The sequence below is a fragment of the Podarcis melisellensis genome (assembly GCF_964234715.1).
Source record: "Podarcis melisellensis genome assembly, chromosome: 2".
Classification (NCBI taxonomy): Eukaryota; Metazoa; Chordata; class Lepidosauria; order Squamata; family Lacertidae; genus Podarcis; species Podarcis melisellensis.
Genome location: NC_138529.1, coordinates 70,521,284 through 70,539,312, shown reverse-complemented (window position 1 = coordinate 70,539,312; position 18,029 = coordinate 70,521,284). Strand labels below are relative to the sequence as shown.

The 18,029-nt window shown below is 40.5% G+C and overlaps 1 protein-coding gene across 1 annotated transcript; it reads left to right on the top strand.

The window, feature by feature from the left end:
- The first annotated feature begins 396 nt into the window (after window positions 1–396).
- On the top strand, window positions 397–17,521 carry ZMYND10 (zinc finger MYND-type containing 10). Its single transcript, XM_081900326.1, has 12 exons — window positions 397–797; window positions 2,076–2,184; window positions 3,697–3,813; window positions 4,398–4,451; window positions 5,299–5,451; window positions 7,027–7,115; window positions 7,801–7,901; window positions 9,097–9,269; window positions 10,547–10,672; window positions 13,315–13,436; window positions 14,928–15,053; window positions 16,880–17,521. The coding sequence occupies exons 1-12, from the start codon at window positions 700–702 to the stop codon at window positions 16,989–16,991; spliced, it is 1,380 nt and encodes a 459-aa protein (XP_081756452.1). The 5' UTR covers window positions 397–699; the 3' UTR covers window positions 16,992–17,521.
- Window positions 17,522–18,029: the final 508 nt, after the last annotated feature.

The following is an 18,029-nucleotide window of genomic DNA, read 5'->3' as shown; positions in this document are numbered from 1 at the left end:
ATCAAGCGCCATGGCCAAGTGGGGATCTGAATGTAGTCTCCTTAGGCTAGGTCCAATGCTGTCCAGTGTATAGTTTCCTCACTGGAGTAGGGAAGGGAACATGCAGCCCTCCAAATGTTGCTGGACTCCTAACTCCCACAGTCCCCAACCAACATGGCCAATAGTTAGGGGAAACTTCATAAAATCATAGAATTGTGGAGTTGGAATTGTGGAGGTGGTCATCTAGTCCAACCCCCTGCAATGCAGGAATCTCAACTAGATCAATTAAGTGTTTTAAATTTGTTGTTAGCTGCCCTGAGCCCGGTTTTCTGAACTGGGTAAGGCGGGGTATAAATATTATTATTAATATTATTATCATCATCATCATACATATAGAAATCTGTTGAGGTCATATCGAATCCCGATTCTGTCTTCTGCGGCACTGCATTCCCACGGCATGAGGGTTAGATGCCAGGTCTGTCTTTCTCTTAATCACTCGTGGCCGACTAAGATGGTCTTCCATGAACGCGGCGGTCTTAACGGTGTGCCCGCAAGTGACTGCGGAGGCCCATTCTGGATCCGCAGCAGGGATATGTCGGTGGGCCGCAGTGCCAAGTCCCTCCACTAGAGGTCGCTGGTGGTGTTGCTACTGCTGCAGCGGCAGCCCGCGCTCGTTTCCATGGTGACCGCGTGGGGCCTGGCGTCTCCCTCGAAGCCGCGATGGAGGAGGCGCTTCCCACCGTCTTGCTGCCTGGCGAAACCGAAGCGTTGGTGGAGTCGCTAAGGAACTTCCAGCTGCGAGATATCGGAAACTACGGGTACGAGGAGGAGGCCGAGCCGGAGGGAAGGGGGTGTCCATGGGCGATAGGAAATAGCGCCTCGCTGGGGGAAGGAGCCTCAGAGTCGAGCAGGCCGAAGCAGGGAGGCTGAGCCCCTTTGCGGGGACGAGTGTCTGGATGGCAGGCAGGAATCTCACAGGCAAAGCCACCGCACTTCGCTTCACCTGTAGGATTTCTGCCTGCCCCAGCTGTTTTTAAAAAGGTGAGGATCCCTTATCTCCTGCTATCCTGCCAAAGGTGGGGAAATAATGGCACAGGCAGTGCCGCATTTACGTATAAGCTAAACAGGGTCCCACTCTCTTGGGGGCCCCCCCAAAAAATTAAAGGAAAAAACCCACAGGATGTACATTTCCAAAATGTAAGATAAAAAAAGAAATAAAATAAAACCGACATACAGCAACAGTGTTTTGTGTTGTGTTGGCTTCTGTGATATAAGTCATGGGCCCTGCCTGCTAGCCCTGCTCCCTAAAATATCAGTGGTTTGCTCACTTCTTTATTTAGGGTACCCGCATTCTGCATGGACTGATTGCATGCCAACATGTGCAAAAGGCTTCAGATACCTATTAGGTCCATTAATTACCATATATTCAACACAAAAAACAGCAACAATTTGTTGTTGACAAAGGATAGCTTTGGACATATACAGGGCCCCATTACCTTCAGTAGCTTAGGGCCTCATCAAACCGAAATCCGGCCCTGGGCACAGGAGCCACGTGTGCAGCAAGAGATTATTTATCTCTATATTATTGCATTTGCATTTCACCTTTTCTCTCCAAGGAGCTCAAGGTGGCCTACATGTTTATCCCCCACCTCACTTTAGCCCTCACAACAACCCTGCAAGGTAGGTTAGGCTGACAGAGAGGGTGAGGTTGCCCAGTGAGCTTCAAGGCTGAGTGGGGATTTGAACCCTCTTCTCTCAACACCGTAACCCCCCTGCCACACTGCCTATGTAGAACTGCCACTGCACCCTGAAGTGCCCTGAAGTTGGGATGGGGAGAAGAGAGGAGGTACATGCTATCCCATCAGCTGAAGACTGATGCAATGGAGTGAAAGGATAAGAGGCAGTTAATTCTTCTCAAGGACACTGGATGATAACAGCATTTTCAAATTAGGGATGTCATCAGATCAGAGACACTTGTGAAGTATAATCCAATGCAATAAAATGTGAAAAGAGTGGCTGATAGCCAGAAGAAATTGTTGTTAGCGGTGGTTGCAGAGAAGAAATGGGAACTAACTACTCTCACCCTACTCTCCTAGGTGGATAAGGCAACATGAGCACATTGAGAAGCTTAACATGCAGGCAATACTGAGTGCTTCTGCTGGGCATGAGCAACTCCTTACTGAGCTTCTGGTGAACAATGGCAAGGTATGATGCATTCAGCTGTGGACCAATAAGAGAAGCACTGGTATCTGACAGAATCTATGTTCCCGTGAACAAAGTTGAACTTTGTTTTATTTAGTACTTATGTAAGGTTGCTTGAAGAGCTACTCAAGTTTATACACATATCCCACATAAATTACGTAACTACTAGCCCCACCGTGGTCACAACCATAAATGATGATTATTATATTTTCTCTCCAAACTTACTTGACAGGGTAGAAAAAATTACTTCTTCAGCACTCTTTGTGACTACATGATGGTGGTTATGGTATTAGGAGCTAACTCAAGCTGCATTTAATGATTTTGACTATGCACTCTAAGGCCACAATCCTAAATGAGATTTTTAACAAATTAATTATTGAATTTATATTCTGCCCTTTCTCCCAGAGGAGCCCAGGGAGGCAAACACATCAACAATTTTAAATGAAAAACATTCTAAACAACTAAAAATTCTTTTTAAAAAACCAATTACAGTTAAACTATCTAAGAGCAGTTACAGGTTTAAAATGCTCTAAGAGCTATTACAGTTAAAAGCATTAGTTCATTCAGTGATCTTATGGTTGCCTGGAATCATATTCTTCAGCAAGCAAATGCCTGGGTAAATAGGAATGTTTTCAAATTATTCCTGAAAGTTAATAACAATAGAGAGAGAGACATCCCCACAAATGGGGAAACCAATAATGACAAGGTCCTGTCATGAGTCATTGACAACTGAGCAGACAACCAATTGTTGAGTCTGAGATGGGACTTAAAGGTAAAGGGACCCCTGACCATTAGGTCCAGTTGCGGACAACTCTGGCGTACAGCTTGCGGATCATGTGGCCAGCATGACTAAGCCACTTCTGGTGAACCAGAGCAGGGCACAGAAACGCCTTTTACCTTCTCGCCGGAGCGGTACCTATTTATCTACTTGCACTTTGACGTGCTTTCGAACTGCTAGGTTGGCAGGAGCAGGGACAGAGCAACAGGAGCTCACCCCATCACAGGGATTTGAACCACCAACCTTCTGATCAGCAAGCCCTAGGCTCTGTGGTTTAGACCACAGCGCCACCCATGTCCCTTGAGATGGGACATAGTGCCAGGTAATATGTTTTCAACAACCCTGTGAGGTTGGTTAGGCTGAGAGTGAACGACTGGCCCAAGATCACCGAGTGAGCTTCATGGCTGAGTGGGGATTTGAACTGTGGTCTGCCAGGTCCTGGTCCGACACTAATTATTATTATTTATTAGATTTATATAGATTTATATATGTCAGGGCAGTTCTAACTGCTACACCACACTGGCTTTCAGTGTTCCATAAGAAAGACTGTATGCACCTTCTTTCATAGTCACCTGCCCTGTGAACAGCAGTGTGTAAAGTGAGAGAATTTATTCTGCCTGCAGTAAGCTGTTTGAACATCAGAGAGACATATCACAAGCCCTGAAATTTTCTTGTTTGATTCAGGCCTTACAGACCTCATATCTCACTCATTCCTGATTATTATTTTTTCTGTTTAGATCCCAGTTCTGATTGAGGAATTAATCACTGTGGAAATCTGGAAACATAAGGTATTCCCCATACTTTGCAGACTGGAGGATTTCAGACCAAAAAGCACATTTCCCATATACTTAGTGGTAAGTTTTAAAAGGGTTTTAGGTAGAATATTTCATAATACTATGCTACTTATACTGCACAATACCTGTAAGAAAGTATCACACAATGATGCTTCAGCTAGCTAAATTAGTCTGGCACATCCCAGAATTATCACTATTAGGAGATTATATGTACTGTTAATGTACAATAAATTTTAAGCTAAATTTCTGAGAAAGCTAATTATTTCGTTAAAGCTAGAGCTTCCAAAACATCAAAACAAATTGTCCCTTTCAAGATGGTAGCACCTCACTTTAGTACCTGTTATCCTGAATACAGAAAATCAGTTTTTATTTCAGTATGTAATACCCTGTTCTGATCATAACAATCCTACAGGCCAAGGTTCAGTGTAATCAACTGCAGTTTCTAAAGATGGTTTCCCCACCACCACACACACACACACATTAAATCTTTTAAATCTTAATCTGATATGTGACATTTGTCCCACAGACTATGTTCCACAAAAGTGGAATTCTATTTCTTACAACATATTCTCTTGTTTTTTGACATTACTAATGTCTCTAGTAAACAACATTTTGATAATTTATGCTTTATTCTTCCACCTCAGCTACGTCATGAAGCTTCAATTATTAACCTGTTGGAGACAGTGTTCTTTCACAAGGTAGGCAGAAAATTTAGACTGTTACGAGCAAAGATTATGGACAAAAATATCATCATGATAATTTAGGTCACTGCGGATGAATCATGATAATTCCCTAAGTGGAGATTTCTCAGTGTGATAATATGGTCCAGGGGATAATTGTTGATCTGGGCTTTTTTATTCTTTCTTATTCCTCTACTACAGATTATATTAGAGTGGAGTAGGGTCACCTAGGGCTTCTGCATGAGCTACAAGTAACAATGTCATTGATTTGCCAATCTGTGTAAGATTTTATGTGACTTCACGTTGCAGGTCTGCTGCTCCCCAGATTGGCCGAAGTAAATTTCCACTGGCCCCTCTGGGGCCAGACATTACAACCTTTACCCCTACCAATCTGAAGTGCAGGCAAGTGCCCCTCAGAAACCAAATATTCGCCCCAGACTTTTTACTTCATCCCTGGTCAAGTATCCTATCTTTTCTTACCTGACCAATTGTGGAATATCCCTTTGATTCTCTTCTAGTACATTTCTTTTGCTAAACTGGTTGCAACAGTGTAATTCAGTCTTCTCTTGCTTTTCACTAAACAACATTTTAGCTCCCAACAGAATAAACCAGATGGCTTCTTATCCTAGCTATTAGACATGCATGGTCAGGCAAGAAGGTATCTTGGATAAGGAAGAAACTCATTTAATCCAGGTACTGGAAATTAGGCCTAACTCGTTGAGAGCTATGTTTTTTCAGAGACACACTGTAGAGAACTTATACACTAGAGTGTAACCAAAGCCACTTTTTAAGTGATGAGTTGCCTTCATTTTGGAATATTGTTTCCATTCTTTCTGCAGAATTTAGCATTTCTATTATTGTGCAGGAAATCTGTGAATCAGCAGAGGATACTATTCTGGACTTGATAGATTATAGCCATAGGAAGCTGACCCTATTAGCAGCTCGAAGTGCCTGTGGGAAGATCCCAGTTGAACAAAAGCTTCAGTCAGAGGATCTTGCCAATCCTTCATCAATGCAGGTTGGTAAAAGTTACAACCTCCCACTTCTAGATGGCCTCTTTGGGTAAAATAAAAACTTTTTGATGGGATTTTGGTGGGATTCACCTAACCAGCTCCATCAGCAGAAACCCTGTGAAAAAAATTCTGCTTGTGCAATGGGGTTTTCACCCCTCTCCTTGCATATCTCTTGCCGGGGAGGTTCAGAGAACCCCTAGAACAGTTCATGGGGGAGGGGGGATCATTCCATGTGCCAAGCTGAAATGCTTGCACAAACTGAATGTTCATCATAAGGCAATGTGGAATTTCACCCTTTAATTCCCAAGATGGAAAATTCATGTGGTGACTCCACACCATAAAATATTTAATTAAAAAACAGATCATTTGCTACCCTTTGATCTCACAAATGTCATTTCTGAAGTGCCTGTCTCAGTTTGCATCATGGTAGGACCAGGAAAAAAATAATGTCTGCAAATCTCTGAAACATTCTCTGTTAGTTTCCATAACCACATCTGCTCTCTGCAGTTATCCCCACTACTTTTTCAGAACCAAAAGGCCAAAAATCACTGTTCTGAGTAATGAAGCTATTCTAAATAATGAGTTCCCCCTTTACTAGGCATGTGGTAACGTTCTAAGTGAAAATGAGTTTTATTTACTACTTGTCTAACAAGCTTTATTCATTGAAAGAATGCAGTTTGTTCTTGTTGAGTTTCAGCTAGCTTCCTGTATCTCCATGCTTCCATCACCATTGTTTTGTGACATGGTAGAGTCTAACCAGTTGTGTCTCACTGTCTAGCATTGTATTAAGCTTGGGAAGATAATGCAGAACACTCAAGAGTTTTACTTGCTGTGAGTTAATAGTCTCTCAGACACTAAGTAAAGGAATATGCAATCCTTCCACCAGCTTACCTTGTAGCTGTCATCTCCCTGGAAACCCTTCACCTTCTGATTTTGGACACTACTTCATAAACTGTCCAGTCCTGGTAAGGCTGTACTCACTGAAGAGTTGTAAGGAAGCAGGACCAGCTTGAGATTATGTAGCATAGGTAATAGCCGCATTTCCAATGCAGTATCAAGAAGCCAGACCAGAGAAGAGGTGCAATTAGATACAGGTTCTTTAGTACCCTGGACAGATCAGAGAGTGCAGGCAGCTTGTTCCTAGAGGCTCCAAGCTCCCAACCCTTTGTTTTAGCTATCCATCCTAGGCTCCACCTCAAGGGGTAGAAAGCTTTAAAGATGTAGTTTTGTAGTCTCAAACTTAACACTCCAACATTTCTTTCTTGATTCCTGTCTGATGTATTGCCTGAATGAGGGAGCAGGTACTATGGAGCAGTGTTTCAGAAAGACTGGGGCCAGGGATGTTATCTCTGGGAATTATGATGCAGGGAGCCAAGGTTCACTGCTGGAGCCTGGGTCCAGCACCTCTGCAACTTCACCTCTGGCCCAGGAACTGCTTGAGATGGTGCCATGACTAAGTGTCAGTTGCTGAATATGGAGAGAACTTCAAAAGGTTCAGATTTCCCCACCAGCACCTGGCAGCATCACTATAGTGTTTGAGCCTTAGATATAGCTCTTTGTGTGAATTTTGCTGCTTCCAGGAACTAAAGAAACAAGCTGAGGAGATGGAGTTTGAGATCTCACTGAAAGCGCTTTCTGTGTTCCGTTTCATTACCGGTCTACTAGAGAGGTATGTTCAGTTTTCATGGAAGAACTGAGGTAAACGCCTGGGAGAAGGAGTAAAGATTTTCTATATTCCCATGTCTGCTAGTTTCAATTTTGGAAGGTTCATTTATAGGTTAGTTCAGGAGTGCCACCTTGGCTCCATGGGTGCCTGGGGCTGTGCGTGCCATGCAGTGTGCATGGCCCTGGCACCAAATTTTGTGGGTGCCCAGTCCCTTCATGGGGAATTTTGTGGGTGCTCGGGCACCCAGGGCCCCAGGGAGCTGGTACCTATGGGTTAGTTCATAACTTGTAATATAATGAGAAGCTGAATTTTTATTTAAGTTGAATATTGACTTAAATTGCTATGAATACAACCATTGAAGTCTTGATGACATCCTTACCTGAATAGGAGTAAACATTTATATATGTTCATTGTGTAGTGCTGTTAATCACAGTATTACTCACTGAAGTGTTGGAGTATATTAGTTTTGCTATAAGTATGGTGATAGGATTTTAGCACTGCTTGCTGGTGTGTATTCTTCACTGCTGATGATTCACTGTAAGCATCCTAGCATGATTATCAACTGAGGTCTTAATTTTTGTCACTTAAATTTTTCATATTAATTTTAGTTTTGTGAACCTTGACGAAAACACTTAGCTGCTCGATTGCATAAAACTGGCATCTTCAATATATCCTTATGTTTTGTCAGTTTGCCAGTGAGTGCTGCGACAAGAATTCTGAATGCCCACAACTTTCCATGTCTCTTAGTAGAGTTGGTAGAGCATTCTCCATGGAGCTGCCGTGAAGAAGGTGTGTATTATGGGCTAGGGATTGTTCCTATCAAAAAAGAATCACATGACCTTGTTCCTTTTGATAATATCTTCTGTAGGCTTGGGTATTAAGGGTTCCTCTTGGTTGGGTCCTCTGTTGTTTGTAAATTGAGACTGGAACATCAGGATAGACTAACACTCTTCTCCATAAAACTCAGGGTTCCCCTTTTATAGCTCTTCTGCCCAGTATCATCCATTACTTCTGATGGCTATGTCTTCAACTAATTTTTGCATGATTCATCATTTTTTGTAATTAATATACGGTACAGGCTGCACCTCAACCCATGCTCTGTAACCAGTTGTGGAAATTCAAAACTATCCTTACCATAGCCCCTCTGTTTTAGTTTCTTTGTTTGTTTCCTTTTTATTTGAACCTAGCTATTTCTTGTTGTCCCTTTCTGTTCCTGTACTGCTTTTTCCACCTCTAAAGATAAGTAGAACTGTGGAGAACAAATGTGACAGTTCACTGAACAAGCTAGGGTGCCTACTCACCCTTGTGTATCTATGAGCAGGCACCTCAGTCTGTCATTCCAAGAAGCAGACAATCATCTGAATATTCAGCTAACCAGGCAGTAGACCACAGTCATGATAGAAGGAAGCATGTATGTACAAGAGATGTATAAGGATACCACTAGGGTACTGATTTAGAAGAAATCTCATGGTGTAGCTGTAGCAGCACAACCAGACACCTTCATCTGCCCCAGCTACAACAAAACATGTCTCTCCTGCGTTGGTCTCTGCAGCCATGGCAGGCTCTGTAAATCTCCAACAGATTGACTTTACTCTTGAAGGCTCACTCTTCCATTGTCTCCTGAGACAGACAGATGCAAACCATGGTTAAGGAAATATAATTCTGTAGCTTCAGTTCTGCAAAAAGAACCCTAATAGAGAGGCTTCTTGCTGTCCTAATAGGGTTCCAGGACCAGAAAAACAGCCTGCTCATTATGCTCCTGAAGGACTAAATGAAGGGATAAAGAAACAAACTGGACATAAGGAAGTGTGCAAATTATGCACTCCTCCCACCCCCAAAGTTTCAGTCATATTTGCATAAACAGCTTTTCATCCATCTTGGCCTGGAGATTTTTGCCTACTAGATCTATATTTATCATATTTAAATGTTACTTGTGATTTAAAAAATGTCCTTTTTTATTATCACTATTTATCATTTTCCCCAGGGAAGCTGAAAAAGTATGAGAATGGTGCATGGTATGAGGTGCCCTATGAAGACCATGTGAAGATGACTAAGTTGGATGGGCAAGTCTGGATTGCTCTCTATAACCTGCTCCTTAGCTCAGAATGTCAGCGCAAGTACAACTTCAATAATTTTAACAAAGGCCAGCTCCTGAAGGTACAGGACTACAGAGGACACAGACTGCAAGTGCATGATTCTCATAATGTTTAGTCTGGCATATTTAGATATACTATTCTAGCTTTAAACAATGTAGCAGGAACCAGGATTAAAAATTATTGATTTTTCATCAGCTAATCCATCACAACTGGGAGTAAAGTAGGGCCTACAGGCCTTAATTGAGCTAACTGGCAAATTAATATTAGTTAATTTTAAATTAATTAGTCAACAGAGGGCAAATTTTATCTGTGGGACATTTATTTTGGGAGTGGGATGTTTTTGTTCTAAAGGAAACATTGAAAATGCCCTTTTCTTCTAACAGTATGTGGTAGCTTTTGTTTGGTAAATTTAATTGCCTTTATTATCTAAAAATATTGAGAATTTGGTGACACACAAATTTTGTTACAACACTGCCTTTTGCATGTGTTGGGGGGATATTGCTTTGTTTTTGTTTTATTATGTATTTTGTGTTATCATTTTGATTTTATTGTGAACAGCCCTGTGATCTTTGGATGAAGGGTGGTATACAAATTTTGTTGTTGTTGTTGTTGTTGTTATTCCATCACATTCCATCTGCTGCAACAGAGGATGCAGGGCCACTCCATCCATGCAGCTGAGAGACCAGCAACTTTTGATGCCTTCTTTCCTTGAACATTTCCACCCTGGCTGATCATTACAAAAACTTGTAACTTAGTTTGTTTCATCCTCCCACATATTTTCCTTCTTTTTAGTGATCTGTAAGTCACTTTCAGAGCCTTTTTAGGCAAAGAGTGGGTTTTAAAAAATCAGTTGAAGAGTAAGAAGATAAATTTGCTTAGGACACTGGTACTGCATTCTGTATAGAAATTATATTGGTATGGACTTTTAAAGCCCTAAGCAGCCTCAGTCTTGTATACCTGAAGGAGTGTCTCCACCCCATCCTTCAGCCTAGACACTGAGATCTAGCTCCAAGGGCCTTCTGGTGGTTCCCTCGCATCTGCTTAATATTGGAGCTGGAGGGCTACTTGTGTATATCTTTGCAGTAATTATAATAGTTGCAACCGATGGCCTCCTTGCTGTTCCAAGTGTAGCAAATTTCTGCCTCCTTGTATTGTTGCTTCCAGTTTTTTGTTGAGCAGTGGAGATTGGGTAATTTGAAATGCATTGTTTTACTTAACCAGCTCTGAGATCTGAGACAGATCTGAGAGAGAAAGTATAGAGGTGTCAGTTGTTCATGGTTTTACTCAGCATATGGCTTATTCTTAACGTTTCTTAAAATCTTGTGATCATTTGTTTAGCTCCGTGCCTTCCTGACCGATGTCCTCATCGACCAATTCCCCAATCTTCTCGAGCTGCAAAGATTCCTGAGCCATCTTGCTGTGACCGACCCTGTTCCACCCAAGAAGGACCTCATACTAGAGCAGGTATGTCCAAAACCATTTCCTTCTAGCCAACTTTTTAATTCTTGCACTTCAATTTTCCTTCATTATCATTGGATTTTTTAAAGCATTTGCAGCTTTGATATTTCAGATTTATGCCCACAACATATTTGAATGGAAAATATGCCACAATACTTGTCATTTATTGTTTGTGTATCTGTGGCAAGGAAGGTGTGGAAAACATTGTTCATTATGTGCTCTGTTGCTCTCTTCATAATTCTCCCAGAGATAGATTTATTAAAGGAATTATTCAGAGAGTTTCCTTTTTGAATATTAAGAAAAACTGTTATTTGTTGATGGATGGGGATAAATACACAACATATAAGGTTTCTGTGTTTGCCTTAGCAGCATACTTCTATACTGTTTGTATTTTCATATTTTCATGTTGATGGTTTCCAACAAGTTTGACTGTAGCGTTTACCAATCCCAAAGTATGTTGCAGATTGATTAGGTGAAATATACCAATCCAGTATAATAAAGGTTCAGCCCCAGGCATGGTCATGTGGAACTCCTATGCTGAAAAGAGAAATGCAAGAAAAACTATACTACTTAACTTTGTTTTATGTTAGCTGCATACAGTTCAGACAAGGTTTGCTGCACACAGAAAAACCCATCTACATACACAGCAGCAAAATAAAAAGTCATATTTAGAGAGCTCTGGAATTAGATGATTTGGCATTGGAGTTTATTCTAAGGATAACTTAAGAGCAATCAAATGTTAAAGGCAGATATGAATTTAGGAACAGGATTGTTTTAACATCATCAGAATTACAGCATTTGAGCATAGAAATTCCTTAAGCAAGGATATTGATAGTCAGCAGGTAACATTATTCTAAATAGGCAAACATGTAGGAAATTAATCTAGGAGAAAGCCACAGAAAAAGAGAGCATGAAAGCATGTGAAGTTACTCCTCAAGAATATAAAGGTGTGCAATGGATCCCAGAAAAGATGAATCCAGTGTGCTTGTGTCTAAATTCTTAATTATTGAGCAGTTCTAGTCTACTGGTTCTCAGGAACATAGGAAGCTACCTTATACAGTGGTACCTCAGGTTACATACGCTTCAGGTTACAGACTCCGCTAACCCAGAAATAGTGCTTCAGGTTAAGAACTTTGCTTCAGGATGAGAACAGAAATCGGGCTCCGGCGGCACGGCAGCAGCAGGAGGCCCCATTAGCTAAAATGGTGCTTCAGGTTAAGAACAGTTTCAGGTTAAGGACGGACCTCCAGAACGAATTAAGTACTTAACCTGAGGTACCACTGTACTTAGTCACACCATTGGCCCACTTAGCTCAGTGCTGTCTACACTGATTGGCAGCAGCTCTTCAGGGTTTCAGGCAGAAAAGCTTTTCCAGCCCTATCCTGGAGATGCTGGGAGTTGAGCCTGTGACCTTCTGCATGCAAAGCAAATGCTCTACCAATGAGCTACAGCCCTGCCCTTCTTAGTTTACATTGGTACCAGTAACTGAGAATTGGCATTCTGAGAGACTTTTGGTGGTGGCGGGGGTGGATGGGACTGCAGCTATGCTGTACACACCCTGGCAAGGCAAACTTCCCAATGAGCCATGAACTCACCCACTGTCTTTATGCCAAGCAATAATGAAGAGGCTTTTTTCCATCTCCGTCTCTCCACAGAGCAGTCTTTGACTCTCAGTCCCTGCACTGCTATTTTTACTCGATAGGGGCATCAACTCTATTGAAACATCAGCTTTTCCTGTAAAGCTGAACTTCATCACACTTGCCCTTTGCCAGATTTTTCTCTCATATTTGAAAGCCCACGCCTGGGTGTTTCTTTTCAGGGAACTGACAGATTACAGAAAGTTCTATTTTAAGTAAGCTTTTAGCCATGTGGCAGATTTTTTGAAAACTACTACCGGTAGTTCCACATTCTAGGCTCATGCCTCAATTATAGTATTTGGGGCCTCCTACTGAATCCTGGAGCGTTCTCGTATTGTATTTTCTGAAGACCTGAACACTACAAATTATATTATAAATATGTAATTGTCAGTGGGACAGACAGGGTTCACTCCCCTCCAAAATAATAACAACATCAGATACACACAGAGAGAGTTTAATAGCTAAATGGAACAAGTCTGTTTTTTCCATCAATGCTTCTTTTCTAAGCAAGACTTCCCTCATTTCTAGTTCATGTAACCAACATGCAGGAAACTGAATGCTAGTTGTGCCCTAGCAGTAAAGCGGATTCTAGCATGGGGAAGCAAGGATTTGGGAGATAATCAAACAGAAATTTTTTTTATTAAAAAAAACAAATAGGTAGAGGACAAGCAGGCCAGGAATTGCTCATGCTGTTAAGCTTAATTCAAATCTGTCTAGAAGAGGCTGCAATTTCTTAAAAGAATTATACTGAAATTTCTTCTATTTGGCGTTTGTCCACTGTTACATAAAACTGTTCAATATTCCTTCAGAAGTCTCCCCATTCAACTCTATTGTTAGACTTTCCCTTTAATCAGTTAAACCTAGACAGAAATCCTGCTTTTTTCTTTTATATAAATAGATGCTTATCGCTTCCAAATGTGCTTGCACTCTACTGAGCTTCAGGAATTGTTACTGCTCTCGAATCCCTTGCTTTAGATGGATTCACCTTTCTTTCTTTCGCTGTCCTAACAGGTTCCTGTAATATGGGAAAACATTGTCAGTAAGAACTCTGGAAAATGGCAAGCAATTGCCAAGCACCAGGTAAACAACATGTTTAGCCCTTCAGAGGAGGAACTGAAAAGCCAGGCTTGCAGGTAAAATTTTACTATGCTCAGATTCATACTATATCAAAGCTTATGTTATGGTGAGTCTTTATTTTAGCCAGCTGGATGCACAGAATCTGATAACTCACATGCTGAATAACAAACATTCAGTTTTCCCAATTCAACTAGGTTTAGGAACCTCTGGGTGAAATTTGACTTCCTATAGTAAAATTAGAAAGTCTTTGGCCTCTTCACACATTAACTTATATTCATGTAACATAATGTCATGAAGAAAGCGTCCTTTTGATTGAGTGGTCGGTTTGGAGTTGTTCAGAACTTAAAGGTAAAGGACCCCTGGACGCTTAAGTCCAGTCAAAGGCAACTATGGGGTGCGGCACTCATCTCGCTTTCAGGCCAAAGGAGCCAGAGTTTGTCCACAGACAGCTTTCCGGGTTATGCAGCCAGCATGACTAAACCGCTTCTGGCGCAATGGAACACCATGACGGAAGCCAGAGCACACGGAAATGCCACTTACCTTCCTGCCACAGCGGTACCTCTTTATCTACTTGCACTGGTATGTTTTCGAACTGCTAGGTTGGCAGAAGCTAGGACAAAGCAACAGAAGCTCACCCCGTCGCTGTGCTGATTCAAACTGCTGACCTTCTGATTGGCAAGCCCAAGAGGCTCAGTGGTTTAGACCACAGTGCCACCCGTGTCCTTGTTCAGAACTTACATCCACCTCAGGTGGGTATTCAGGCCTTTGGAGTTGCCAAACAGGAATTTAAGCTGTGCATCATCCAAGGAAACCAAAGCAAAAACAGCTGGAGTTCAAACCTATAAAAGCCTCTTGCATGTTAACAGGCCATAGCAGATCATGTGAAGCACTTCTGAGTCAGATTTGGTTTTTTGCCAAAGGGATTTGGCTCCCTGCCACATACTCACCTTACGGGACCCAGGCACCACATCTAAGTATTGTTGCTCTAGGACTGTGTTATAGTTATCTTTTATATTGCCTTTTTCAGTAAGCAGTGTCCAAAGCGCAAGAAAGCTTTATTAGAATTAGGAAATGGGTCCACAAGTATGATCCATCAAAACTTTCCTAAATTTATTTCATTTTATTTCTGAATGTGTTTAAGTATTTCTAATTATCTCTAACTTGCTAGTGTCTGAATTCTAGTTCTGTCCTCCAGGTGTAAGGAAGTCTTTGGGAAGAGGCTTTTCCATTATGTGGTGATGTCATTGTGTGTCCAGCCTGCAGTTGTATGAAGTATTTATAACACTGTTTTAAATCAACATTGTGAATCCATTTATTTATTTATTTATTTATTTATTTATTTATTTATTTATTTTTGTTCTCATATTGCACTAAATTCAACTAGCTATCACCCACCTTACAATACCACTTGACATTCCGCTGAATGTGATATCAGTCTTGGATGTAAAGGCTCTATCCTGTTGCAGATGACAAAGACTAAGTAACTGTTGGAATTATCTGCTGTTGCTTGAAGGACTTTCTGAAGCCTGCTTTCTGTCTTAAATCAGATGGGCAAAAACATACAACCTGGATGTGATGGAAGCCCTGATCCCAGAGAAACCCAAGTGTGGGATGTGTGGCTCCGAGGCAGCAAAACGCTGCTCTCGTTGCCGGAATGAATGGTATTGCAAAAGGTAAGTACACCTAACATAAGACAGTTGCTGTGCTATACTGACCCCTTTTTTTTGGTAGCTCATATGTAGGCAAAAGCTTCAGAGATACCCCTCAGAGCAAAAGCCATTCATTTTAAAGCCTGTGTTTTGAATACTATAGGACACCTTACTGGATTTTACCTAGACTACAATCTTGCTTTTCTGGCACATTTGTTGTGAAATCTAGTAGTATTTACTAACATTACTGCAATCTGAGCTCTGCAACTTAGTGATTATACTGTTCCATATGAGTCTTTGCATCTTCCTTTGTAAGCATTTTCTTATGCAAAAAATACACAGTATTAATCAATCTTTAAATCATAGTTCCAAAATTAAATAAACTTTTTTCTTATAGCCTTGATTAATCTTATTAATAGGAACACTGACTATCTCAAACAATCTTTCTTTAGCAGACATTTGCTATTCTGAGGTATTTTACTACTTCTACTGAGTCCACAGTGCAGACTCTTAAACTTCCATTAGAGGAATATCCCTCCATTGCAGTTCTGTTTTCCTTACAGAAATATATGAAATTATATGAAATATATTTCAGATCCATGCTTTGACGTTCCTCATTTTATATCCACTCTCTCTTATCTAATAGACCTTTAACAATAAGACAGTCATTAGATTAGGCATATCCTAAATGACATGAGCTAACCATTCCTCACATCTTATAGGGCTGATCAAACCTCTTGCAATATACCATAGCAACTCTCATGTGTATCATTCATGCCCATTATAAAGAGGAGTTGTGCAGACTGAGGCTGCCCTTTGCTTTCTTAACTGAGTCAAAAGATACGTTTTTCTCGATGTCATATTTCAAGGTTACCTCTCATTGCTCTGACACTTAATTTCCAAACAAGGGTTAGTGGAAAACACAGCTCAGATGGAGGAAATTATTCTGTATGAATCTGCATTGGATTTCCCCCAGCCAGTTTTGTCCATAAAGCAAAATAGGGGAAGAATTATTAGTAATATTAAAACTTGAAATTTATATAGTGCTTTTTCCTAAGAACCCAAAGCACTTTTCATGATATTATCCAAGTTGTTTTTCCCAACAACCTTGTAAGCTATGGACAGTATTATTATTTACATATTGCATATGAAGATGAGAAGCTGAGCAATAGTAGCTTGTTTAAGGCTATCCAGAGAGTTTAAAGCTGATGAGAGATTTGAATCCAGGACTAATAAACTCATCATAGCATGTACTTTTAGCCACAATGCTATACTTTCTTTAAAAATATAGAAAGCAAAAATACACATTGTGCTGGCTACAGAAGGATATATAGGGGATAATAGAATTCCTGTTTATCCATATGTGGGTAAGAAAGCACAAATCAGTGTCCCACTCTCAAATATGTGGGTAAAAATCACAAATTGGTGCCCCACTCCAAAGTGAACTTGTTTTACAGTATATAGTTTATACAACACCAATTCCAGTTTCCGCATCCAAATCACTGTTTAAATATAGATTTTTAATCACTGCGTGATATAAACACTCGAGGCAAAATACTGTTTTAAGACATATACAGTACAACTTTTCTCAAGTTCATACTGGTATACCCATACAAACAAAATTAAAATAACAAAAGACAATAATGAACATTTCAGTTTACTAAAATTCCACAAAGGAGATCACAGAAATCAAGAGGCAGTACCTCAAGTAGAATGGCAATCTGCTAAAGGTATCAGGGAGGCTTCAATCTTGCAGTTAACAAATTTATATATCCATATTCCATTCTGACTCCTGAGCTACCTATTATTTTTTTCTAAAATCCTTTCTTTTTTCACTCTCCCCTTTGCAGAGAGTGTCAGGTACAGCACTGGCAGAAGCACAAGAAAGCTTGCAACTTGATGGCTGATACCTTGAAGAAAATACAGGAAGATGTACAAATGCAGACAACTCCTTCCAAGTAATTCTGATGGGTAGAGGAGTTTGCTCCAGTTCCTCCTTTGACAAATAGGCTAAATTTTAGAGTTTGAGATTAGAAAATACCCTCCTGTTAACAGCATACACAGGAAGCCACTTAATGTCAGATTTAACAAACTTTCAAACAAATACAGCCTAGGCTAGAGGAACAAAATTCTCATACACTAGAAGAGATTGCACAAGAAAACACTGAGCCCACTGAGTCTCTATTGGTTTTGGTTCTCTCCCCTATGCCAATTTAATCTTAAAATACCACGGCTGCTTGTCTCCTGGACTGTGAATGTGATGCATGCATATTGGACTGTTCCTGTACTAGTGACAGAGAGCTAGAGTGAGTCCCTAGGAATTTGGAAGGGCTGAATTTTAGTTGTGCTAGAATTGCTTCTTTACTTTGTCATTTAGAATTTTTAAGTCTATGGAATCATTTTGCATACTGGCTTAGATGAAGAGCCTGTCCAGTCCTATGGCACTGAAATTAACCAGATTCCCTGCTACAGTTAACAGCAGAAATGATGAAGCTGACTCACAATTGTTTTCTTTCCATGAACCGATGCAGACACTGATACCTACATACCTGATTTGAGAATGAAAACGTGAGCCTATTTTTTTTAAGCCTTTATGGAAAATCATCATTAAACCCAGAAGGCACTCATCTTTTCTGGATTGTTTTTCATATGCCATTCTATAATGCTGGACACTCTCCTTATCTGACTTCCCTATGCTGCTTTTCAGAAAGAAGCAAAACAATCTAAAGAGCATGAAATATCTTGTTCAAATTCAACCCATTTTTCAGCACTGTGGAGTGTACAGACACATTCACACACAGAGAGAGCATTCTTACAATTTACAAAGTTCCTATTACATCTCAGTAATTTAAATTTACTTTTGAAATTATAGCTATATCCTGAATACTTGAATCTCAGTCCAGAGACAGTTTATTCTACATCTTGTTCAAAACAACTAAATTTAATTGTTTTGCAAAATATACATTACATACAAACTGTAGCTCAAGGGCTGTTTTTGGA

Excerpts from the sequence above, each read along its gene's own strand:
- ZMYND10 (XM_081900326.1), top strand. The coding sequence starts at position 700 with ATGGAGGAGGCGCTTCCCACCGTCTTGCTGCCTGGCGAAACCGAAGCG. Across the intron at positions 9,270-10,546 it reads ACAAAGGCCAGCTCCTGAAG|CTCCGTGCCTTCCTGACCGA; the intron begins GTACAGGACTAC and ends TCATTTGTTTAG. Across the intron at positions 10,673-13,314 it reads AGGACCTCATACTAGAGCAG|GTTCCTGTAATATGGGAAAA; the intron begins GTATGTCCAAAA and ends CTGTCCTAACAG.